Here is a 27,882-nt window from a genome sequence, read left to right on the forward strand (position 1 = left end):
GAGGGATGCGGTAGCTCAGTGGCTTGTCGATCAGAAAGTCTGGCAGTTCGGCAGTTCAAATCCCTAGTGCCATGTAACAGAGTGAGCTCCCGTTACTTGTGCCAGCTTCTGCCTACCTAGTAGTTCGAAAGCATGTAAAAATGCAAGTAGAAAAGTAGAGACCACTTTGGTGGGAAGGTAACAGCATTCCGTGCACCTTCAGCATTTAGTCATGCCGGCCACATGACCACAGAGATGTCTTTATGCAGCGCTGACTCTTCGGCTTTGTAACGGAGATGAGCACAGCCCCCTAGAGCCGGAAATAACTAGCACATATGTGCTAGGGGAACCTTTACCTTTACCTTACAATAAGGTTCTGCTATGAAAAGATGTTAGTGAAGCTGAATATTGTAACTTTTTAAATTATTTATTTCCCAGCTTTATTTGTATAAATAACTTAAGGTGGGGAGCATAACTAGTACTCCTTCCTCCTCTTATATTCCTCACAACAACCCTGAAAGGTGAGTTGGGCTGAGAAAGAATGGCTGGTGCAAAGTCACCCACCTGGCTTTCATGGCTAAGATGAGACTAGAACTCCTGGTCTACTGGTCTCTAGCCTGGTCCCTTAACCACTAGACTGAACTGGGTCTTTTTTTAAAAAATAAAAAACCCAAAAGGAAAAAAACCCACAATATTTTAAGTTTGACTAAGGAGGTTATTTTTTCATTATCATGACCAGGAAGTTATTTTCTTGGTTTCTATGGAATTCTGTTAAGAGTAGATTTCCATCACTCCTTCTACTTAGTATCTGCAACCTTGTAAATTGCCAATTGCTTTAAATTTCTGCATTTCATCTGTATGAAAAGCCCCCAAGCATTCTGATATTCCCACTTCTTTTGCTATTTCATTGATACAGCCAGTTAATTGCAAAGTTTCACCCAAGGCTCAAACTATTTAACATCATTTTATTCCTGAAAAGATTAGTGTGTATTTAAAGAAAAAACATAATAAAAGTAGCTTTTATGCAATTAAGCATTTATCCAGATAGTTTGCCCTGAATATAAACTAAGTAAAATTAAAAGGTTGTGTTCTGTGGTGAATTATGGCAGTTTATGTACCAATATTGATCATTTTTATCACTGCTCCCTGATAATCATTCTATAAGTAGCCATTTGCCTTTCCCCTGGCCTGATTGAGAGCTGTAAACTGTGGCCTGGATTTCCATTTTGAGGTGGAATAGCTCCAAAATTAAGGTAACCTAGCTGATGAATAGCAATAGCACTTAGACTTATTTACCGCTTTATAGTGCTTTACAGCCGTCTCAAAGCAGTTTACAGAGTTAGCATATTGCCCCCAACAATGAGCTCTCTGTATAATTCAAACAGCTACACAAAATATGGCACCATATAGGAAGTGACAATGTTATTCTATATTGTGGGTTTTCAGTTCATGTTACCAACTCTTAAAATATTAAAATGAATAAGATTTTCAATAACTTATTAAAGTGAGAGAAGATCTTCAGCTCAGTCTAAAATGTGCACACTCTGTAACTTACCACCTGAATTCTTTCAAAAAACGACCATTTTACGACACTGTTCATGATCAAAGCGATAAATGCCATAGAGTACTATAGTATAATTCATACAAAATATGATTTTAAATTCTCACAAAATCTCTGCCAAAGTAGTACCTAGGCTACAGTGGTGCATTTCAAAAAAAAATTGCCATCGGTTTGGTGGGCGTGGCTTCGTGGGTGCGCGCACACACACCAAATGCACACTTTGCATGGGCACAGTGGCTTTCTGACTCACCTCTTGCAATCCTGCACTCTCCTTGTCACTTCAGCAGCTGCCGTGTGGCAATCTGCTGTGCTGTGCAAAGCGGCTGTGCTTCAAAAGCAGGACATAAAGGTTAGTATGGGAGCCCGGGCAGGCAGGTGGGCCAAGCAGTAAATCATTGTAGAGAACTAGTTCTATCTCCACTGTTCATCGACACTACTAGCTCGGCAGAACTGGGCCCAACTGGTAGAATACCACCACTGCTATGCTACATCCTTTGATCAGTAGAAAATAATTTGTTTTCCAAAACAGATGTCGTACATTTCCAAAAGTCATTCCTTAACCTCTGGAAAATATCAATTTTCCAATTTCTCAGTAGAATTCTTTTAGCCATCTCCCTCTTATTTGTGGCAGCCCCTCAAATACTGCAATATTGCTTTCATGTCACCCCTAGTCCTTTTCTCTAGACTAGCTATATCCTATTCCTGCAACCATTCTTCATGTGTTTTTGTCTTCAGGCCTTTAATCATCTTAGTTGCTCTTCTTTGCACTTTTTCCAAAGTCTCAATATCTTTTTTGTAATGTGGTGACCAACATTGTATGCAGTATTCCAGGTGTGGTCTTACTAAGAATTTATAAAGCACGACTAATACTTCACATGATTTTGATTCTATGCCTCTGTTTATACAACCAAGGATTGTATTAGCTTTTTTGGCTGCAACTGCATACTGCTGGCTCATGTTTTAGTGATCATCCACTAGGACTCCAAGGTCCCTCTCACAGTTACAGTTTTTGAGCCAGGTTTCACCTAATCTATAGCTGTACCTTTGGTTTTTCCTGTCCAGGTGTAAAACCTTGCTTTCTCCACATTAAATTGCAAGTTATTGGATAGGGCCCATTGTTCAAATCTGTCAGGATCTTTTTTGATCCTAAGCTTGTCTTCTGGGGTGTTGGCTATTCCTGCCAGTTTAGCATCACTAGGAAATTTAATGAGTTCCCCTTCTATTCCCTCATCTTATTCATTTCTGAAGATATTGAAGAGTACTGGGGCCTAAGATGGAAACTTGTGGTCCCCCACTGCTTATTTTCCTCCATGTACATGAGGTACCATTAAGGACTACTCATTGAGTATGGTTTGTCATTTGGTGGTGATGCTATCTATCCCACATTTTTCTAGTTTATCAAGAAGTAGATTGTGGTCTACTTTGTCAAATGCCTTACTGAAGTCTATGTATACTGTGATGTTTTTTTTCCCTTTAGTATTTTATTTACTGTGGATAAAAGTTTTTTTTTAATGACCAAGAATTTGCAGTTAGGAAACTCAGAAATGGAGAATAACAGAAAGATTTTCTTGTCTCTAATTGAGGATAAAACACAACCAAACTGGTCAAATTTGCAAGTCCTGAAATTATACATATGAATTGGAATTGAGTACTGTGTGTAGTCACTATTTTTATTTATTTGAAATATTTATGTATCATCTTTTATAAAATGTATCATTAAAGGCATGCAGGAATGGAGCTATTAAAACTATTAATTTTAAAACTTTCCAACCCAGTTAATACAATGCATCAGTCAAGTCCAGATGAATATTTAAATGAATTGTCCTGAAGCTACAAGTTGCATCTTCATTTAGGCATTTGGAACAATAATAACACTTTCTAATGAATAGTTATTTTAAAATGTTTGACCCTTACATTAATATTTTGTAAGTATAACTGGAATAACATAAATACATACAAAAGTGCTGCTGTGCTTTTAAATTGCTTTAAAAATAATCATTTAAGATTGCCTCAAGGTAGAGAAGTTTTAAAAGCTATTCGCGCACCCAAACTGCTAGTAATTTATCTCTTGTTACCTACAATTGAACTAGATAGATGCATTTTACATTATTAAGTTTCAACAACTTTAGCTGAGAAACAATACATTTTTCCTGCAGCAAGATCATTTTTCTTTAATTTAATCAGGTTTTAAGATGCACATAGGAAAAAAAAGACATTTCTTGCTCAGAAGCGTTTTAAATATGTTGAAAACTATCTATCATTTGTCACTCATTTTTTAACCAGTTTTTTTTCATCTCTTTTATTTACTTATTGAAGACAAAGACCTACTTTAATAAGAATATGTTACAAAAAGCACTAAATTTTCCAACATGATTTATTCAAAACTTAATGAATCCTCATCCCAACATGAAAACAAGAATTCAGTTCACTTTATTTGATGAAAAGAGGACAATTGGCATTAGGGTAGGTGGACTCATTGAAAGCAGAGATGAGTTCTCCATTAGAAGAGCTGAAGGACCAGGTTGGGGACAGACTTGATGGGACATAATTAATCAATTAAAGAAGTTAAATCACTAATAGAATTCCAAAAGACATGGGAAGATGAACTACTGGGATTAATATTTAGGACAAGGGATATTTGCATTGTCATTTGCTATTCATTTTGGGCACTTGTTTTTCTTTTCTATTGCTGTACATCAAAGTATTTCGCTGAATAGCCAGTCATTAATCTCATCTCTTGAGAATTTCATCCCATGATAGTGGATGTTGCATGAAAATTAACAGTTGCCTTCCCTGAAGACTATATAACTATGTAATGAAATTTTAACTATCATATCCTAGCTACATCCTCATGACATGGCAACCTATATGGGAAATTAAGAGGAATCATGCAACTTCAGTGAAGGTTGGAGGGGGAGCTGTGAACAACCCTATTAAAAGCCCAGGATGTTAATATGCCTTGTTGTACCTGGTGAGTTAATCCTCAGCAAATAAATACTCTGTCTTACATGTTGGCAAGAAATATCAGAAAATAAAATACAAGCTGAATAGTCAAGACCTTGTTGATGATCCAAACTCTGTCAAGGACCTTGAAGTACTCATCTCTAATGATCTAAGTGCTAGAGCCCATTGTAACTACATAGCCAAAAAAGGCATTAAGAGTTGTTAATCTAATCCTGTGTAGCTTTTTCTCCAGTAATATCACACTACTAATTAGAACATACAAAACATTTGCTAGACCAATACTTGAATACAGCTCATCAGTCTGGAACCCACATTACGTATCTGATATTAATACAGTTGAGAAAGTCTAGAAAAATTTCACAAGAAGAGTCCTCCACTCCTCTACTTGTTGTAGAATACCTTATGCCACCAGACTTGAAATTTTAGACCTAGATAACCTAGAACTATGCTGCCTTCAGTCTGATCTAAGTATAGTACATAAAATTATATATTGCAATGTCCTACCTGTCAATGAATACTTCAGCTTCCACCATAACAATGCAAGAGCACACAATAGATACAAACTCAAGGTAAACCGCACCAAACTTGATTTCAGGAAATACGACTTCAGCAACAGAGTGGTCAATGTCTGGAATACTCTGCCTGACTCTGTGGTTTCTTCCCCAAACCCCAAAAACTTTAACTTTAGACTGTCTACTATTGACCTCACCCCTTTCCTAAGAGGTATGTAGGGGGTGTGCATAAGCACACCAACATGCCTACTGTCCCTGTCTTATTGGTTTTTTTATATGTATCCATTTCATGTTTATACTTATACCTGTAATCTTATAATCACTTGACAAAATAAAATAAATAAATAAAAATAAAGTAGAATACAGTTGTCTTAACTTTTCACAATGATCGGGAAAAGAGAGAATTCTGATGGAACATGTATTGGGTCCATAGAAAAGCAGATTACTTATTTGGATCCTTTAAGTAATCTCAGGAAGAGGTGATGGAAAACAGCATTTAAACTGAAATTGTAAAAAGTCATGTTTAGTAAGCATATGCAGTATTGGCATAGGTGAAGCAGATGTATAATTGCCCAATTAAAAATGGAAGGAGGCTAGGCAAAAATTATTGTCTGAATGTTCCATTTGCCTAGTATGTTATCTAAATCGCACTGCACAAAATTGCATTTTACATTGTGTGTGTAAAATAATATCAGCAAGAGCTAATACCTGGGGTGTGGCTACAAATAAACTCTTCCTCATTTATATTGCAGTTGAATTAAGTTTAAAAAAACTTCATATTATTTTATATTGGCATTAAAGAATAAAGGCAAATCCGGTCAATTTATAAATTCTTCTCCACCCCATTACCACATGATGTCAGCTTTAATCAATACTTTTTCCTTATTTTGTTCCAACTTTACCATTGCACTGTCACCATGTAGGTAAAAAAGGAAAAGAGAACCTAGTCATTATGTGCTTTTCAATATAGTTGGTCTAAATCTCCATCCCCGTGAACTAATACTCCAGAATATCATCCCAAATGGATAAATTGCAGCTGATTCTCTGTCCTGTTCTCTGTCAATAGTTATATATGTGTGTCAAGGGAAGTAATCTCTCCACTTTTATTATAACAACAATTTCACAACAATTTCACAACAATTTCACTTCCCTTTCATTCAGAGTGAGAGTTTTACAGGACAGCTTCTTAAATATCAACTGCCTGACATCTTCATTGGCACCTGAAATATTAATTTGCTATCAAAGTTTCAATAACTGGCCATCTTAATTCCAGAAATGAGTTAGCTCACAATTTGGCCAGTCATAAAATTCCAAATAGTGATCATATATTACATTTTCTACATATGCACTATCAGTTCACTGAACAGCCAGTCAGTAATCTCTTTAAAAATATCACTGAGAATTTCACCCAAGTATAGTAGATAGTGCAGGAAAATTAACAGCTGCGTTCAATGGAGTCCACTTAGCTAGGTTATGAAACTGAAACGTTCAAGAGAAGGACACAGGACACAGCAAAGCAAGTTCTCACAACGAAGTAGCAAGTATTAAATCAGTGCACCAGTTGTTCCCCAAGCATGGCAAGGAGATTACTTACTCATGAATAAAAGACTTTCCCCAGTGCTTTTTATTTATTTATTTTTGTCTTCCTTTTTTTTGCATATCAAGCTCATCCAAACTGTTTATCCCTCTAAATTCAACCATAGACTTAATCCTGATTAACAGGTCTACAATATGTCTGATGCAGGCTCTGTAGAACCTGGATTACACTCCCAACAATGTGTTGCTAATCCCCCATTTGTCTTGTTTGCATCCAACCTTATGTATTTTGATTCCCGGGCATTCATTTCCTAATAAGTATATATGCATGGTAATCATGTTTTGCTACTGGAACTAGACCATTAATTAGTATAATGAGCTTGACTGCAAATACAAAGCTGTCCCATAGCAGACAGATAGATTAAAGCTATCACCTTCTGTTCTCTGCAAGGGCTCAGGAATAAATGAGTAGTCTACAGAAAGTCAATATCAATTTTCAGTGCCAATTCCTATTGAGTAACACAGAAACAGCGAGAAGTTAGTCCCTTAGGCTAGAGCAGGTTTCTCCAACCAGGGGCAATATTGGCTTACAACCCTCATGATTTCAAGCAGAGGTGGGCTTCAAAAAAATTAGCAACCAATTCTCTGCCTGATTGCTGGGTGGGCATGGCCTAGTCGGCCTCCTGTACCACAACCGGGGGCGTTTTCACCCTCTCTGGGCTTCGAAGGCTTTCCTTGAGCCTCTGGGAGGTTAAAAATGGCCTCCCGGTCTCCAGAGACCGGAAACATTTCTGGCCTTCTGGAGCCTCTGGGAGGCCTGTTTTTTGCCCTCCCCGAGCCTCCATGTGGGCCTGCAATTACCTGAGATCCAAAATTGGCCACCTGGAGACTCCTGGGAGGGGAGGAGTAGGCGGGGTCAGCCAGTCATTGCAACTACTGGTTCAGCAAACCAGATGTAAAATTAACATCCTGTTTGCCTGAACCAGTGTGAACCGGTCATTTCAAGGCATGGTAGTGATTATGGTCTCAAACATCAGGATGATACTCTGTATATTGAAGATTGGCACATAGGAGTCAATCCAGAGAATGAATTATGGGCTGTTTCAAATGCTGACGAAACTAAGAACACATTGTTACTTTCACATAGTTTTTGAGCCTTTTCTCTGGCTGTTACATGATGACAAATTACCAGCCTTTCGAGAATTTAGAAGGATTAGTCTTACACTGTTCTGACCTCTGACAAATTATATCACTTTTCGCAGCTGAGTTTCCAACTTGGACACAACACAGAGACTGTACTTGTCATATTGATTTATGATGTCATTCTAGCAGTAGAAAAAATATCAGATATTTATACTGATAGAGTAGTATTTCCTTGGTGCCTTAAATACCCCAGATCAGAAGATACTGCTGACAAGCTTGAAAGAAATATATAAGGCATATTATTTTCTTTTGGTATAATGTTATTATGAACATATTCTGAGTTTAGGTCTGTAGCAGGATGTCTTGATAAGCAGTTCATGCAGTTGGTTCCTCTTTATCTTTTAGCTTCAATTTCTGTGAGATTAGGTTGTTGCATTTGACAAATCTGCCGAAATAACTTATTTATGGCTCAATGCAAAGTGTATTCCACATAGAGTTGCTGGGAGTCAGATGGCATATAAATTTATTGTTATGAATGATATGTCCAAAAATGGGAAATCGCTCTGCCAGTTATTTAGTTGATGTTGGTATTATTACAAAATTAAATGATGAAATTATGTGCATGCATGATAGCACAGTCAGCCAGATATTTAGACTGGATTTGGCACCTTTATCCATCTACTGAGTTCTTCCCAGGGACCTGGGATAGGTAGAGGTTGTTTGATAGTTTTGCATGATATAAACTGTTCCAAATAAAGCTGCCTTTTGCAATTTATGAGGATTTTGTCAATGCTGATAGTGTTCTGGTGGTGCTCCAGATGTTTCAGGATTGCATCCAAGGAAAGTGCCTATTATTATTGCTATTGTCTTTGCTTCCTTTTTTTGTAGTCAATATTTTTTGCAGGTCTTCGTATTTTGTTATTTTTATCCAGTTCTTTCTCTTCCGTTTTGCTATCTTCAGATACTGCCATATCTTTGCTATCTTCAGATACTCTCCATAAAGTTTTGTATTTCTAATCAACAGTAGTTAAATCTGCAGGTGCTTGTCTGTTTGAATTCTAAAGTCCCAGAGTACTTTAGCTTCTTCATTTTCTAATATTTTGTCTATTTTGTGATCCCATCAGTTCTTGCTTGAAGGGAAAATATTTCTTGCAGATATTCCAGTGCACCATTGTTGCTACTTTGCTATGCCACTATTTGTAGTCAGTTTTTGCATTTTTCTTGCAGTAACTAACTGGTTTACTGTTTCTTTAGTTTCTTCGCAGAGGTGGCATTTTTTGTTCTATTTCTGTCTTTGTAATTCTGGATTTGTATGCCCTTGTTCTTAAGACTTGGTCTTGTACAGCCATAATTAGCCCATGTATCTTTTTCTTCAACTTTCCTGCTCTGAGCCATTATCAGGTCTTGTTATCGGATTTACTTGCATTTTTTTTAATGGACAAAGAGCACAGTTTATTGTCATTATTTTTCTAATCTTCCTATCCAGGGCTTTTAGTTTTGCTTGAGTTCCATTCCACCATTCCACTGTGTATCTAATGACTGCAATTCCCCAGATGTTAATTGCCATGATTATATTTCCTCCACTGACTTTGGACTTTAAAATTTTCTTCAGTCTCATAATGTATTCACTTTTAATCTTCTTCTTGATTTCAGAATGCTTGATGTTGTCATCTTGAAGAATTCCCAGGTGTTCTTGTTATTATTTTAAGGGGAGGATGCTCAATTAAGTTAGATAAGCATAACTCCTAGATCAGTGTATATAATTTAACAGAGGTGTGAAATCAGTTTGAAGGTATTCATGGCCTTTCAGGTTTCCATTGAAGGCAGTTCTCCTTGTCCCATACTGCTAATCACGCTAAAGAAAGTGTAGGAGATGACCAGGCTGAGCCTCAGAGCAGGATCAAACACATCATCAGTTTGGAGACTCTACATTCCCTTAACACAGGGGGTCACCAACCTTTTGGACCTCAGGGACCATCAAACTCATAATTTTAAATCCCGGGGACCACTAATATGAATTTTGACTGATGGTGGCTTGTTGGCTTTGGTGGGAGAGATAGAGAGAGATATATATATCTGATCTAACCTCTCTCTCTTCCTCCCTCTCTCACACACACACAGACCCCCCCACACACTCACACACAAACACACACACAGAGGCAGGGATGGGATTCAAATTTCTTAACAACCGGTTCTGTGGGCATGGCCTAATTTGTGGGTGTGGCTTGGTGGTCATGTGACTGGCTGGGCATGGCTTATATGTAAATATGATAAATATTTATGTAAATATTGAATTTTTTATAAAAAAAAGAACAACTTTTATCCAAAATCAGGCAAAGCAGGCAGGCAGATTGAGTTGCTCACAGAATCATTCAGAGATCTATCTATCTGCCTTCAGCTATCTGAGTATGTCACATAAAATTTGCTTGCAATGAGTCTGTACTGAACAATAGAAGCTTTAGTCCTAAGGAAGGTTCGGCTCTGCTTTTAAGATCTAAAGATCTAAAGACTAGCTAGAAAGCAAGAAATGCAATGTTTCCTGCTTTCTAGCTAATCTAAATCTCCCAGTACAGCAGAACAGCTGATGGTCGGGGGGTGGGGAGGAAAAATAGCAGGAAAGTTTGCCAGGTAAGGAATGAGTGAGTGGGGAGGGCCATGTGGATGGCACAGCCTTGTGTTCCCATGCAGTCTGGATTAATTGCTTTGGGTGGTACTCTGGGGGTGACATTTCTCTATGGATCACCAAAAATTTTGTCTCAGCCCACTAGTGGGCTGTGGCCCTGTGGTTGGTGACCACTGCTTTAACAGACCCAAATCCAGCTTCTCCTCACCCCCCTTGAAGTTTGTTGAGTCTTATCTGGCACCAATTCACCTTGATCATAGCAGTTCAGATTCAGGTATACAGGGAGCATGAAATAAACTTCTAGTAACAAAATAACGGAGTAACCGAGTTGGAAAGGACCTTGGCAGTCTTCTGTTCCAATCCCCCTGCTCAAGTAGGAGAGCCTGCACCATTTCAGACAAATCGGTTGTCCAATCTTTTAAAAACCTCCAGTATTGGAACATCCAAAGCTTTTGGCATCAAATCATCCCATTGATTAATTGTCCTAACAGTCAGGAAATTTCTCCTTAATTCTAGGTTGGTTCTCTCCTTGACTAGTTTCCATCCATCGCTTCTTATCCTCCCTTTCTGGTGCTTTGTAGAATTGGTTGAACTCTGTCCCCGACAGAGTTCTTGCACCTGCCAGAAGGCTTGTAATTTAATCCCTGGAGCATCTGAAGTTCCAAGTACAGACTTCAACTCACAATTCAGCAAGCATGGCTATTGTTGAGAATTCAGGGAATTCATTTGGAAAGAACCAAGGTTAGGAAAGGCTGACCTAGAGAGTGACAGGTTCCTTACAAGGTGACAGGTTCCTCAACAGATTGTTGAGGATTGCAGCCTTAAGTAATTCATAGCTAAACATAACTTTGTCAATTTATACTGTGTGTGGTCCAGTGAGCTGAAAACTGGCTACTTTCTCCCTGTGGTTTCAGCTATAATTAATTAGTCTTTGCAATGCCCATTAATTAATTCATTCATTAAATAAAGTTGGGAAGAATTTGTACATTCTTTTGGTGGGTTAAATGATTGGTTTGAACATACCTCACTTGAATTGCTGAAGCGATTTATAGTAGAGAGAACAAAGAAAAAGCAACTAAGGGTGTTAAATAATCAAGAAGCAGAGTTACAGATCAAGAAGAATATTCTGAAGGTAAGTGCTCCATTTTTATAATTAGAAGCATTTGTCATATGTGCTGCTACTGGCATGGAATGGAACTGCAATCTTCTCAACCTGAAGTCTGTAATTTGAGATACCAAACTCAGTTCAGTGCTTTCATTAATCAGAAAGACAATATTAAATGGATCTCTCATAACTATCACATAGCACCAGAAGTGAAGCGACCAGCTCCTTTTGGAAAGAAAGTTTGGAGAGCCTTCCACTAGAGTTGAAAGAAAACTGCTTGTACTGTAAATAGCAGTGAGAAGAAGGAAGGAAGGAGGGAAGGAGGGAAGGAAGGAAAGAAGGAAGGAAGGAAGGAAGGAAGGAAGGAAGGAAGGAAGGAAGGAAGGAAGGAAGGAAGGAAGGAAGGAAGGAAGGAAGGACATCATAGAATTCTCCAGAAGAAACTAACACCCAGGATTGTTTGCACAAGCTCAGAGGAAAAGCATTTTCCTGAGTGGGTTCAGCTAATTCCTCACAATATTCATTTATAGATGTTCAAATTATTTAGTGCAATGTAACTACTTTGCCTAGTAGAGTAGCAGAGTATATAACTGGAAGAAGTCTACGCTACCCTTTGTTCAAAAAATAGTTATGATATTTAATTTTATGCACAATTATTATTTTTTGTGTTGTCATGTGTAGAGAAAACATACATATCCATTGTTTGCAGCAAAATACAATCAAGGTCATTCATCTGTAAGACCATTCATTTGCCTGTCATGCACTATTGTGAATGACAGCCATGCTTGAGAATATATTTTAGTTGCTGCTAGATAGGGTTTTGCAAATCATTAAAAGGCTTAAGCCTTTTTTTTAATGGATATGGTAACATTCAAAATTCAATTACATTTCCCAATTGAAAGGAAAAAGAGAGGTCAAAGACAAACTCTGGTGCCTTAACATTAAAATGCTACCCTCTTTCACTCTTCTTTGCGTTTTGAGTATGTGATTATGTGCACAGTCAGACCAATGTTCCATTTAGATAATGGGAAGCATATACAGTATGTACATAAGTGAAAAATTTCTTGTAAAGCTTCACTTAAAATTTCCAACTGAGACACACATATGCTTTCTATTATCTCAAGGGGAAATGTTGATTCAATCACATTGAATATCTGGATTTATATTGGTGTACATGTGCGTGGCTTACCATTATGATGATGATGATGGACAAATTGTACATTAGTGATCATCTCTTCGTATAGTAAAGGAGCAGAAGCCAAAACTGTAGAAGAGAACAAGTGGATACATGGTAGAAAATGCCTAATAAAGCATCATATTTAAATCCTGCACTTAATCAGAAAGAAATCTTCTCTCAAGATCTATGTCTTAAATAAAAATGTAAAACAATATGGCTATGGATCCTTCTGGGAGTGGATCTGAAAATTAGCAAGAAGAACTTCTGGACAGCTTTTTTATTTCTCTTTCAAAGGTGTGTGTGGGACTGGGCTTCTTGGCTCTCTTTACCCAGCATGATCCCCACTAGATATGGCTTCCTCTTTCTTTTGAAGTGAAAAGCCACACAGAGTTGTGGCTATTTTTGCTATGAAGAGAAAAGGGGGAAAAGCCTCAGCCACCTTTTATATTTTCAAACATGAGTAAAATCCTTTGCGTCTTCAGAGAACAATGTATTTGTGTCAAGATTTTAAAAATCTTGGACAGAAATTTTAGACAGAAAACTATTGAAGCAGACCCATACTCTGTGGAGTATGAAGTAAAATGGATATTGTCCAATCACTGGCCTTAAGAGAGCCTGGCTGATGGCATGGATGTACATATTGTGGAATATATTTTTTTTACTAATTACTGTACAAAACTGAATCTTAGTTTGATTTAACTGCCAGGAAAAAAAGTGTTGTTTTGTCAGTCATGTTTTGGCTGCGAAATGGATGGGCTTGTAATGAATGTAATGTGATGACTGTAATGAAAACAAAAGAATTGGCAATAATGGATTCACATTTCAAACACTAAGAGAATCCATCTAACTAGACCTGATGTTTTTGTAGTCATTTCTTTCATCCATGGATCAATGGAGGTTTGAAGCCTGCAGCTGTCAAATTCCAACTGCTATGGCTTAAATAGTTATACAAATACGGTAGCATAAAATAATAGGTTCCAAGTGAGTTGAGGCTCAGATCTCACAATCAGTTGTGATATCCCCAGTAGGACAATGGAGTTCACATGCATGTACAAACATACATATCAACTGAGACCGAGATTGGTGCAGTGGTGAAGATGCTGGCATAGAAACCAGGAGATGGTGAGTTCTGGACCCATGTTAAACATGAAAGTTAGCTAGGTATTTCGGGGCCAGGAACTCTCAGCCCATCCCACCACACAGGATTGTTGTGGTGGGGAACATTTTAGGTCTGTTCACCATCTTGAGTTGAGTGTGTGTATGTGTGTGTGTGTGAAAGAGAAAGAGAGAGAGAAGATAAAAAGTGTAATAATATCATTTAACACATAGCTGTATCCAGAGTTTCTATAACAGAACCATTCTAATATTCCAAGAGTCAACGCATGCTTCCTCTACTTCTATTTTTACTGAAAAAAGAAACTCTACCTTTAATTTCTCATTGTGTCCCTTGGTTGAAACCTAGACTGGTCTTAATATCTGGCTTGGACCCCAAGCCAGATAATGATAAATTTAGACAGGAAGCACACAAAAATTTTAAGTGGCACTCCCATTGATAGAATGACCTGTTTTTGTGGTCCTGTTTTGCCAGTTGTTTTTACTAAGAATGGGATGGGATGGGATGGAATGGAATGGAATAGAATAGAATAGAATAGAATAGAATAGAATAGAATAGAATAGAATAGAATAGAATAGTTGGAAGGGACCTTGGAGGTCTTCTAGTCCAGCCCTCTGCTCAAGCAGGAGAACCTATACCATTTCAAAGAAGTGACTGTCTTGTCCCTCCTTAAAAATATCCATTGATGGAGTGCCCACAATTTCTAAAGGCAAGCTGTTCCACTGGTTAATTTTCCTCACTGTTTTTTTTTTATTTTAAAATTTTATTTTATTTTATTTGTCAATCGCTTACAAGATAATAGGTATAAGTATATACATAGTTATGAATACATGAAATGGGTACATATAAGAAAAATAAAAGAAACAATAGGACAGGAATGGTAGGCACGTTGGTGCGCTGATGCACGCCCCCTACAGACCTCTTAGGAAAAGGATGAGGTCAATAGTAGACAGTCTAAGGTTAAAGTTTTTGGGGTTTGGGGAAGAAACCACAGAGTCAGGTAGAGTATTCCAGACATTGACCACTCTGTTGCTGAAGTCGTATTTCCTGCAATCAAGTTTGGTGCAGTTAACCTTGAGTTTGTATCTATTGTGTGCTCTTGTGTTGTTATGGTTGAAGCTGAAGTATTCATTGACAGGTAGGACATTGCAATGTATGATTTTATATACCATACTTAGATCAGACCGAAGATGGCATAATTCAAGGTTTTCTAGGTCTAGAATTTCAAGTCTGGTGGCATAAGGTATTCTGCAATGAGAAGAGGAGTGGAGAACTCTTCTTGTGAAATATTTCTGGACTTTCTCAACTGTGCTAATATCAGATATGTAATGTGGGTTCCAGACTGTTGAGCTGTATTCAAGTATTGGTCTAGCAAATGTTTTGTATGTTCCAGTTAGTAGTGTGATATTACCAGAGAAAAAGCTACATAGGATTAGGTTAACAACTCTTAATGCCTTTTTGGCTATGTAGTTACAGTGGGCTCTAGCCCTTAGATCATTAGAAATGAGTACTTCAAGGTCCTTTACAGAGCTTGTTTCATCAACAAGGTCTTGACTATTCAGCTTATATTTTATTTTCTGATTTTTTTTGCCAATATGTAGGACAGAGCATTTATTTGTTGAGATTTGAAGTTGCCATTTGTTTGACCATTCTGATACATAGTCAAGGTCTTTTTGAAGGGTAGCAGTATTGTCTGTGGTATTGAGCAGCTTTATATCATCTGCGAAGAGAATGCAGTTGCTCTTAATGTGATCACAGAGGTCATTTATGTAGAGTATGAAGAGAGTTGGTCCTAGAACACTGTCTTGGGGGACACTACTATTGACAGGTACAGAATTTGATAGGACACCCCCAATTTTGATCATTTGTTGTCTGTTTGACAGGAATGCTTCTGTCCAGTTATGCAGGTGTCCAGAGATACCATAAGATTTTAATTTTAGGAGTAGTTTATCGTGTACCACTGAATCAAAGGCTTTACAGAAGTCTATGTAGATTGTGTCTATTGCTTTGCTCTGATCGAGTTGTGTAGTCCATATGTTTTTGCAGTGTAAGAGTTGCAGATTGCAGGATAGGTTTTTTTTCTGAATCTAAATTATTTATTAGAGAGTAGGTAAGATTTTTCAAAGATTATGCTTAGAGGTTCAGCTATGGCAGTGGTTAGCTTTTTTAAGAAGTAGGCACATATTCCTTCCAGTCCAATAGATAGAGATGGTTTTAGATTGCATAGTGCTTTTTCAATGTTGTCTTCTGTAAAATCGATATGTATTAGATCATTGTAGTTTTCTGTGGTTCAGCTAGGAAATTCTGGGCATGATCCATTACTGTTTACAAATACTGAGCCAAAGAATGTGTTAAAGAGGTTGGCTTTAATGGTGTCATCGTTGCAGTCTTTACCATTAGGTCCTTTGAGGGGTGGAATGGACCTTGAGTCTTTTAGTTTGTTGTTTACAAAATTGTAAAAAGCACGGGTGGAATTGGTGCATAGAACATTTCCCCCTTGTTTGATGTGATAATTGGGACATTCAGTCTTTATCTGGTGGCATAAATTTTTGTATCAGCTTTTGAAGTTGGCAACGTGAACAGATTTGTTTTTCCGCCAAAGTATCTCTTTTTGGATTGAAGCTTCCTTATTGTTATGGGTAATCTGTTTTTTCTGGTTCTTGGAGTTGTTATTGGTATATATCGTTTGATGACTCTTTTGACTTCAAGTAAAAATATGTTGTATTGGTCTTCAAAAGTATTGCGTCCAGTGAATAGAAATTGCCAATCAAGGGATGAGAGATGGTTGTCTATAAGATCATAGTTGCCTTTTTTGAAATTATAATTGGGGATTGTGATGATTTTTGTGTGGACGTATGTTGAGACAAAAGTCAATCATGTTGTGGTCACTGTTGGAAAAGGGTTCTTTAATTTGTATTCCATAAATTGAATTCAAACTATTGCAGAAGATGAGATCGAGGCAGTTGTTAAGTCTAGCATTGTTGGTTACTAGTTGTTCCAGTCTCAGATTTGTAACAGCATTGTAGAAGGTTGCATATATGGGTTCAGTTGTACATTCATTTAGGGTCCAGTCAATATGAGGTAGGTTGAAGTCATCAAGAAAGATAAAAGTGTGTGGGGAGGATGTTGCCCATGTTAGTAGTGATTTTTGCTTGTTTACATGTTCGATGTCATAATCAGGGGCTCTGTAACATAGTAAGAATCGAAATGTGATATTTAAGGATAGTTCACAGATGATGGTCTCAGGAAGAGCAAGCTCTTTCGTAACGTGGATGTTTTTTAGATGTAAGGACTTTTTATAGAAGATAGCAACACCACCTCCTCTACAAATTTCATGGTCTGCTTAATAAACATGATAGTCTCTTACTGTGGTAATGGAGTCAGGGAGAGATGCATTGAGCCATGTTTCACAGACAAATATGATGTCGAATTTAGCCATATTTAGTAAGAGGAGAAATTCAGGTATTTTATTCACTGGGCTTCTTGCATTGAGTAGCTTGCATTTAAGGTCAGCTGTAGTTGGAATTGAGGTAGTTGGGGCATGTGTGCCTAGTCTTGGGTGATGGTGGATTGGTTGGAGTAGGGTTGTGGTTGAAGGTTAAAGCTGAGTTGCGGGTTGTGTGACTTACTTTTGATACAGTCAACGCGGTAGTCAATGTATAGGTCCTTCTCTCCATTTAATGTTCTCATTTGATCTTGGTCTCTTAAAAACATTTATTAAGTGTTGGAAATATAAAAAGTGGAATACTAATCCACACATAAACTCGTCCTTCCTTGTTACCACCAGTACCACCATCACTCATCCAGCCACAGATGTGAGGGGCTACATATCAATTTCCCCTAATCTTCCATAGTGCAATGTGCTACAAACACTAACCAGAACTATATGCGGAGCCAATAGCCTTAGCATATGATTGCATCCACAAATTACAAACCATAAAATATACACAGGCACAGCATATTCTCAAGCTATTAAGTCTCAAGATCTGAGAGATGCTTTATTTAAGAGTTCCAGGAAGGCTGTCTAGTTTTTCATGTGCTATTTTTATTTAAAAGGGCTAGCACATTTATTACTCTTTATGCAGTTAACCATCAGACCAGAGTGATACATCGTAAAGTTGTGGCTTACATTCAGTTTAATAATCATTCACTGTGATGAACAAAGGTCCGGGTTGTATTTTTATTCTCCTAGAAATGCTTTTTATGCATTGACTTTTATATCATTTGTCTTAACTTTGTGGTAAAGTCTGAGAAATGAATAAAGCTGGGGCATATTACTAATGAATTGTCATGAGAAGCAATGAAATAATGGAGGTCTAGAATCAGCGGCCAGAGCTTGTAATTAGCAGAACATAGGAAAGAGATAAGTAGGTCTATGGAAAGGGAAAGGGATCAGAGGAACGGATTAAAGAGTTCTAACACAAATGGAGTTATTAGGGAAACCATAGAACTGGTGAGTTTCTCAAGGAAGGGGAAGTATCTTCCAAAGGATTGTTGTGAAGAGGAAACACCACTAAGCGTTTGAGAAAAGGTTAAAAAAAATGGGGGGGGGTAACATTGTGGGTGCAGGACCAGATATAAGAGCAAAGGGAGATCTAGAGACTTCACTAGACATACTCAAACCTGCAGGCCATGGCTAAGAAAAATAAAACCTGTTCAGTTTAGTAAAGCAACCTAAGGAAATAAAAAAAATGTGTTTAGTTTATCCATGGAGATTCTCAGTCATCTCAGTCCCAAAGGTGCCTTTTCAAAAGATTTTATTTTTTCCTTGAAGACCTTTTTATGGATTTTATTTTTTCCTTGAAGACCTTTCATCCAAGAAGCTTCTTCAGTTCTGATTGAATGTTGGAGGATAGAAGAGTTTATATTCCTTGCAGTCATCTGATCATTAGCACTCATTCTGAGAATCATTGAGGCCACTTGGAGGTTCATCTGTGCCCTCGGGCTCACCTGAATGGTGCAAATGGGTGTGGAGTCTTCTTGGAACTGCTGAAAGGACTGTTGTAAACAGGAGATAGGTGGTGTTGTATCAGTGGTAGGATTTAAAAAATGTTTAATACTGGTTCTGTGGGCATGCCTTGGTGGGTGCAGTGTTGCTTGGTGGGCGTGGCAGGGGAAGGATACTGTAAAATCCCAATTTCCTCCCCACCCCACTAACCTGCTTCCCAGCTCCTTTCTCATGTGCAGGGGAACAAAAGAAGACCCAGCCCATCAGCTGAGACTCAGGAGGCAGAGAATAGATGGGGGCGGGGCCAGTCAGAGGTGGTATTTGCTGATTCTCTGAACTGCTCAAAATTTCCACTACTGGTTCTCTGAACTATTCAAAATTTCCACTACGGTTTCTCCAAACTACTCAAAATTTCTACCAGTTCTCCAGAACTGGTCAGAACCTGCTGAATACCACCTCTGTGTCGTATCCCTTCCTCTCTGTTGAGAGAGGACTGTTCAATCTTAATGTAGAGGGCCTTACTTTAGTTTATTTGTATTGATCCCATCTTTATTGCTTTTTACAAATAACTCAATGCGGGCAACATATCCCACACACCTTCCTTCTCCTATTTTCTCCCCAACAAGAATCCTTTTACAGTAACAGTTGTTACATGGTTGTTACAGTTCAAAGAAATGGAAAAGATTCTCTCCTTAAGAGTGAAAGCAGTTATTTCCATGCCTTGATGAACATGGCAGTGTTGGATTTAAAGGATTCAACAGGATGCTCAAGACAGAAACTGTCCTTGTCCTTTTACAGAATATGGTTTTCTAACATATAGGTGATATCTAATGATGGAGAAATTAGGCTGGATTTATAAAATAATTGAAAATGTTACATTTCAGATATCTATCTAAACCTCCCTCTGTCTGTGTGTGTGTGTGTGTGTGTGTGTGTGTGTTCACTCTAGTCATAAATAGTTTGAAAAGTAATTTTTCAATCACATGATGTGACTGTACATAATTGTCAAATTAGAGATTATTGGGCATTTAGGAAACTTGCTACATAGTAATAATAAGATTTTAATTAGAAAACTTTTATTTACTACCAAAGTTATGCATGCCAAAACTGCATGTTAACAAGTTAATTGCTTTAATAGATCTAAAGGAGAGTGAGGGTTTTATCTCTTAATAGGATGGTTATTTTAAAATTAGCGGTGTTATTTCCTTTCATTTGTTTTTTCCCTTCATTTTCCAGTTAAGGTCTTAGTATAACAATTTAAAAAGGAACGCATTAGTTCACTGCTTTTAATAAAAAAAATGTTTCCTTGGGTTACATCAAAATGTCAGTGTTGAGTTTGCTTCATTATTTCTGAGTGAAGTTTTGAATTACATTATATTACAAAAATACTCAATTATATCTCTCATTCCTGTCAAATAAAATGTCATTCTTGCTTCCAGTTTGTTATTTGACCTTTTTCATTCTTGTTCTTCTTTAGTTAAAAATTTCAAAAATGGTGTTTTATGTGTATTTATCTATTTGTACTTTGCCTTTATTATTATTATTTTTTTGTAAGTAAGTAGCAAACCCACACAACAGCCCTTCTTCTTCCTATTGTCCCCACAACAATCCTGTGAGGTGAGTTGGGCTGACAGAGAGTGAGTGGCCCAACATCACCCAGTTGGCTTTTATGGATAAGGTGGGATTTGATCTCATGCTTTCTAGTCTGGTGCCTTCACCAAACTGGTTGTCTACATGTCAACTGATTTCGTACTTATATACTCCTGTCTTCTTCCTGACTGTTCTGTCCCAGGCCACCCCCAAAAGTGCTTAGTCAATTCTGAGTAAAACCTTTTTTATTACATTAATGTGAATTTATTTCATTCACAGTCAGGCAATGGCTTGGCAAACAGTCTTGCAAAGGTATGCTAATTAGCTCAGACCTTATCAATTCTGGAATGCTGCCTGGTAAATAGTTCCACACTCAGAGCTGGCAGGGAAGGGCTGGGTTATATGGACAAATCTCTATGAGGCTGGAACGAATGAACGAATGAATGAACAAGTTGTTTCCTGCAAAAGCTTCCTCCCCCTTTGTTTCTTTTTTAATCCTGATGGGAGGGGCCTTTCATTGTCCACCTATGGCCTTACCCCCATGTTGATGCTGAGTTCTTAATTGTGCCTTCCTTTTGACAGCTCTGCACATCTGCAGGCTGGAAATCAGTTCCAGAAGCTCCCCCACCTTACTGTTGTCCGAGCCTGAAGGCAGCTGATGACTGCCAGCCTGTTCTTGCCCCATCTCTGCCTCTGATGCAGAACCCTCATCCGAGCCTTCTGCAGCCTCCTCACTACTGTCTGACTCTGCTGCCAACTCCGCCTGCCTCTGGTGGGCCACAATACTGAACATGTATAGCAATGAGCTGATAATACTGTCCACGAAAGAAAAGGGGAATCTTTCATCCTTAAGATACTGTTGAACTATGATTCCCAGCAGCTCTCTCTAGCATGGACAAGAGAAAAGTTTTAAGATAATTATGTGTAACAAATAGTACACCAAATCAAACAGCTGGCCAAATATCCCACTGTGTTGATGTAATTCTCTCTTCTTTTTTTCTTCTTAGAAGTTCAATTCTATGGGGATCTCACATGTACTATTCTCATAGGACTTTAAAGAAGCATCTTTGGGCTTTCATAAAGATGTAGAACAAAAGTGTATCAGACATACTTTTTTCACCCTACTTCCTGGCTCCTGAGCCTCTATGAGGTTTGGAGCACCATTCAGGAGCTTAGACAAAGTGAGCAGGAGTTAAACTGAAAATAATATTTGTCAGCTTCCTATTTTTCTTCAGCATGGGTTGAGCAGGCTCTACTAGGATGCTAATTGATAAGATTAGAATAAGCCTGTTTTTTTTTAAAAAAAACTACTGTACAACTTATAGCAGCTTGGGGCGAGAGTTGTCCTGACTTCTTGTCCTAAAGAGAAGACAATCATCAATTACCATCCAAGTGTTTTTGAAGATTTGGGGAATAAAAATGAACTCGGCTGCCAGGTTCTATATGATAATTGAACAGAAATTCAGCCATGGCTCAAAATTCTCTGAAACTTGTGAGTCTGATTTACTTTGGTACATGAAAAAGGGCAGAAGTACCATCTTCTCCTGGATTTTAGGAAGCAATGATACTGTATCAAGTTTTCTCATGAAAAGCTGGTCCATCAGTCTTTTTCAAAATCTTATTTTTTGAAGGGATGAGACATTGCACTTCATGACTAATTTGCCAAAAGGAGAAATGAGTCTCGAAATCCATTTCCATAATGACCTCTTTTCATCAGATATTTTTTCTGATTTATTTTGTGTCCCTAAATAGCAAAATGGTAGGTTCTTATATTCAACAAATCAATAGATCGCCTTGGCTCACAAAATAAAGATAATAAGATACTGATTCAGTGTTAACAAACAATAGCAAGGGGACTTGTGAGGCAAAAGCTAACATTTAAAAACAGTCAAAGTTCATAGGAACAGAGGCTCTTCTTACTAGTAACCAATGTTCAGCAAGAAAGCAAAAAGGGATAATCAGGTTAAAATTTTCTAAGAAAGCATCCATGAGGGAAGGCAAAAGTCAGATCACTTAATGCTGGGGCATCACAAAGAGTTATACTAAATATATGCAGACAGCCCTGGTTCATGCACTTAGATAACATGAGCCAAGCCTATTTCGCCCCTGAATAGACTGAATGGATTACTTTCAGGATCTTTTCTAGGAAAAGATAAATTCGTCTCTCTGCTTTGGGTTTCTACCTCAGAGACTGAGGAATATTATCGATGGTTGACACTCAGATTTGGTTCTAGGTCTCCAAAGTACTACATGTAGTCCTTGACTTACAACCATTCATTTAGTGGCCATTCAAAATTATAACAGCAATGAGAAAAGTGACTTGCAACCAGACCTCATACTTACAACTGTCATAGCCTCCATACAGTTAGGTGATTGAATTTCAGAGGCTTAGCATACCAGCAGATATTTATAATGGTTGAAGAATCCTGGAATCATATGATTGCCTTTTGAGACCTTCCCAGCCATCCTCCCACAAGCAAAGTCAATGTGGAAAGCTGAATTCACTTAAGTTGCATGTTTCACTTAACAACTGCAGTGATTTGCTTAATAACCATGGCAAAAGAAGCTGTAAAATTGGGTATGACTCATTTAGCAACAGAAATTCTGGCCCCAGTTGTGGTCATAAGTCAAGGGCAACCTGAATACATGTGCCTGGGTGTTCCCTATACCTAATATTTTTGAGCAAGTTTTATAGCCAGATACAGACAATATATCCATTTGTCAATGAATTGTCTTTCTGAAATAAGATAAACCTGCGAATTGATTGCTTCACAATTCCAGGAATGGAATACTATTACTCTTATATCAGCTGCTTTATGTCACAAAGTGGAAAAACTGAGAGAATTTCACATTGTAATGGCAATAGGAAAGTAGCACGTGAATTTTTGTGCTGCTTGGTTCTTAGGATGCACCTAACAGTACTATGCAATTAAAATTCTGATATTTGTTTATTTTAAAAGATATAAAGCAATGCAACTCAGATGGTATGACTCTGAGCAAAATACAATATAAACAATAATAATAAACCAACAACAAACACAAGATATAATTATAAAAGTTAAACCTAAAATATACTGAATTAGGAACATCATTGCCATCATTACTGGGGCATCATCAGAGAAAATAAATCCAAAGAATGAGATTCCTTCTAATTCTGAAAAACAATAACAACAAAAGAAGAATTCCATCTGAAAATGCAAATAATATTAACTAAAAGAAACTGATTGGGGTGTCTTTTTAGTAGAATTATCTTGAAGCTCATCATTTAGTACACCTGTCTTTTTTATAATTACTTTGAATGGCAATCAGAATGATACATATTTTTCCTCTATTTATTTAACTAGGTTGACTACAGAATATGCCAATTTCTCCAAGTAAATCTCAGCAGCAGCAAATGAATGATTATTATGATTTTCAAAGCTGCAATCAAAAAGTGCTGTTCTGGAAACTACCTTTTGCTTTGTACATAATTATTTGTGTCATTTGGACAGAAATAAGACATGTCATTTAAAATGTTTTTATTATTTTCAGCACAGAAGGCTGATATAAATAAGCATATTGTTTCAGCTCCTAGATGAAGCCAAGAAATGCATTAATCTTTCCAATAAGCCTTTAGAATCAAGAGAGGAATGCTTGCACATTGCAGAACTCCTTTCTTGAAGGACACCAAAATGAATTATTTTATCAGAAGAAATAGTCCAAGATTCTGCTTCACGATTGTGAAGAAGTAGGCACGGAGATTTATTTGATAGGCTGCATTGTATGTCACTTAGATTTCTAATGTTTTACAATTAATAATGTCATTTTAAAATCTCGAAGATGCATGGAATCTGTGCTGTGAGAAATTCATTGTAATAGGAGATGAATCAAAGTTGTGAGATTTATATGGTGCAGATTAAAGCAAAACAGCTCTCTGCATGATTCAGGCAGGTTTAAGTCTCTAAATAAGGCACAGATGAATATTTATTTATTAGTTTGTTTGTTTGTCAAACATGTACAAGATAGCAAGTATATGAACATAAACAAGAACAAAGGGAGTAAATACAGATAAATGGGGACAGTAAGACAGGGACGGCAGGCACACTGTTGCACTTATGCATGCCCCCTTTAAGGACCTCTTAGGAATGGGGTGAGGACCACGGTAGACAGTTTGAGGTTGAAGCTGTAAAGGGTTGAGGCTGTAACAATGGAGTTGGGTAGGGTGTTCCGGATGTTGACCACTCTGTTGCTGAAATCGTATTTTCTGCAATCCAGTTGGAGTGGTTTACTTTGAGTTTGTATCAGTTGTCTGCCTGTGTATTATTGTGATTGAGACTGAAGAAGTCATTGACAGGTAAGACGTTGTAATAGACAATTTTGTGTGATATGCTTAGATAGGACCGCAGGCGGCACAGGTGCAAATAGTGCAAACACTGGTCAACTTGCTTGCTTTCCTTTAAAAGTATGGATGTTGAACACTGGATTTTATGAGCGCTAGACTTTTAATGGATTTTGTATGCTGCCCACAGTCAGTCAAGTAAGTGGCATGCAAATAATTGTAAATCAGTTTTACAATAACAAATAGATGGGGTGGGCGTGTTGGCAAGGCAACAAGTTCCACTTGCACCATGCCAGATTCATTCTCTTTAGTCTGATTATCTCTATGGAATCGCACTGCACCGATGCTTTCTAACATCAAGTATTGCAGCAAGTCACAACCCAGCTAGAACTCCATCCTGCCACTTAAGAGGGAGTCCTGTCCAGGAGAGATCAAGTTTGCCCACCGCTCTGGAAAAGTCCAGTGGTCACAGGGAGCAAAGCTGTATCTCCATCAAAAAGCTGGTCAATGGAATTCTGACTTCTTTCCAGAAGACTTCTTTCCCTTTGCAAATGTACTTTGCCCAACCAGGGCAACTAAATTAAGATACTGATGAGGGGTTTGGGGTTTCCTGTAAGGGATCCAAGCTAGATAGCAGTTACATGTGCCAACCCCCTTGGCACCCTAAGTACAGCTAGACACAATGGCACAGAAATGCATCACGATGTCACCATGCAAGTTCTACCTTTCATACTTGCATTGACATCACATGGAAACACATAAAGGTTGAAGTTTGCATTGCAAAGTGATGATGTGTTTCTGCTTTTTTCATTCCATTCAGCTAAACAATGAATCAGAGATAGGCATTTGCTTATTGTCCTATTATACAGCATGAATGATTCTTTTCATTCTTTTTAACCAAATGGAACTTTAAAAATATTTTTTAAAGGGGATCTGGAATTCTGTCTGTTCATTAGCAGGATAGCTCTCTGCAAACAGAACAGAAGGCACTCAGTTTGGTGTAGTGAAACAAACCATCCAAGAAAAAAATAAATTCACAAGTGGGCTGCAGCTGGTCAAAGATTATGGAATATATATTTGTTTAAATCCTCAGTACATCCCAGTGAGGCAATTGGATAGTGGATCAAAATACTGCCAATTCTTCCATTCTTAAGCCTCTCCTCTTCATGGTCACATGACGCAAAGGGAAGTTGCTATGAAGGAGATGGAAACAAGCTATTCTCTGTATGCACTACTTACTTTAAATAGAATCTTGACTCTCGAAAAACTCTAAAATCTAACCAACAGGGCTGATTCTGTCAAGCTCTATGATTCTGTCCTGACCAACAAGAAAAGGATTATATTTTTTTAACTACATACATTGCCTAGTTTGGTGGCAATAAACCATCTTTGTGGAATACATTTTGCTTACCAGCATGATATGGGTTAAACATTATTTGCTTTTTTAAAGTACTGTACCAAGCAATGAAGTCATTTAAGTTTTCTGAAAATCATCTTAACCTTAAAATTAGCTAATCTGGGAGGAGGAATGGAACTTCAGTGGTAAAGCTGACAGATGTTCCATTGCTTCCTTTTTCCTAGGACTATAATGATGAAATCCGCCAAGAGCAATTGAGAGAATTGTCGTATTTAAATGGTTCAGAGGACTCACCTCGTGGGCGAAGTATTCGAGGAAGAGGAATTCGAGTTCCTCCTGCAGCTCCTTCAAGGTCAGTTCTTAGTCTTTCTTTATACTCGGTATAAATACTTTATAATAGCTATAACCTTGGTTACAAATGACTTGGTTAATAAACAGATACATGTCACAGTTCACAGATACAGCTGAGAAGAATAAAAGAGGGAAATTCATTTATGCATTTGGTTCTAACAAAACCTTCCACTCCTTCCGCAATTACAGTTACAGAGAGGAACTGAAAATAATATGTCTTGTAAAACAATGAGACTAAAGAAAGTTTATGGTTTTGTTCCAAACCAATAAACATTCATCCTAGCATAAATCCCAGTATTTTCATATTTAAATAAACATAGCCACATCTATAGGAGCCATATGGTCTCTACCCTCATCTTTACCAATTTAGTTTCCTTCAGTTGTTTTAGAATTACAATTCTCATCTTCCTTCAATGGCCTTAGTCTTGCTGGCTAGAGGTGATTGAAGTACCTACTTACATTTCTGGAAGATGTCCATCTTTATAGCAGGGCCTTATATCTGAAGAACAATTGTGTTAAATGTTCATATTTTGAGCATACCTTCTGTTGAGATATTCTCCGTTAGGAGAATGAGTTCACTCAGGAAAACATAGTGAGAGTGGTGAGGAATAACACACAACCAGCATACAGATACACTGAATAGTAAAATGTAGATTTTACTTCCTGTAAACGGGTAAACAAAGTCCAACAAACAGTCCAAATCATACACAGTTAAAGCAGGTAGTATTCAATACAATCAGTCCAGGGATAATCCAAAAACAAAGTCTAGTATCATAAACAAAGTTCAGTAAACGGAGTTTGCTAACAGTTTGCAAGACTCACAGCAATTCCTGAAGAATGACAATCAGGCAAAACGCAATAGGGAAATGCAAGAAGAGAACAAACCAAGTTTCTGGCTCCATCTTATGATCATCGGAGGAACTTCAGCCAATCACAATTACAGCATTCTTTTAAAGATACAACAGTATTAAATAACTATCCTGGTTTATATATTGCCAAACCAACCGTTAGGTGACTATCATTCCTAACACCTTCTGCTTCTGTGTAAGACAGGTTTTGTGATAACTTATGCATGATGACTTATTCAAAAGAATAACAAAATATGCCTAGGCCCGGTACAATTAACTTATTTTAAAATGTACTACAAGATTAAATTATTCTTAATTTAAGTTTGGCAGAATCCTTATATGCCACAAAGTAATGTAATTGACTGTAGATGGATTTTAACTCCGTAGATGCAAAAGCATCCAAATATAAACCTCATAGGGTTCACAGAACTGAAGTCTAAATTAAGACTTTGGTTTTATCCAATATCCCATATGGATTTATTTATCTTTTTTCATTAACATTTCAAGATGCTGATTAAAAATAATCTTAGTTTTATTTTCAATGTAATATTTTCCCTTTTTCATCAGCATATGTAGATATCTTATTTGCACATCCACCTTCTTTTATACAGGATTAATGCTATATGTATCATTCAGTGGTGGAATTCAAATAGTTTTACCACCAGTTCAGTGGGCGTGGCTTGGTGGGCATGCTTTGCATGTGTGCACACACTTTGCGTGCATTTGCGTGCCAAATGTGCACTTTGCGCAGGTGCA

General features: G+C 37.6%; 1 protein-coding gene across 9 annotated transcripts in view; it reads left to right on the forward strand.

Annotated features, from left to right (window-relative positions):
- The window catches only part of KHDRBS2 (KH RNA binding domain containing, signal transduction associated 2), a 462,416-nt gene that overhangs the window by 253,067 nt on the left and 181,467 nt on the right, over positions 1–27,882 (forward strand). For all 9 annotated transcript variants that reach the window (XR_015740011.1, XR_015740010.1, XR_015740012.1 and 6 more), the window contains exon 5: positions 26,152–26,279. Coding sequence is in view for 3 of the 9 variants with exons in the window: in XM_026695174.2 (XP_026550959.1) it covers positions 26,152–26,279 (128 nt within the window). In the remaining 6 variants the exon portion in view is untranslated. The remainder of the gene's footprint in view (positions 1–26,151; positions 26,280–27,882) is intronic.

The sequence above is a fragment of the Pseudonaja textilis genome, chromosome 1 (genome assembly GCF_049901715.1).
Source record: "Pseudonaja textilis isolate UNSWEBS1 chromosome 1, rPseTex1.2, whole genome shotgun sequence".
In the NCBI taxonomy this organism is placed as follows: domain Eukaryota; kingdom Metazoa; phylum Chordata; class Lepidosauria; order Squamata; family Elapidae; genus Pseudonaja; species Pseudonaja textilis.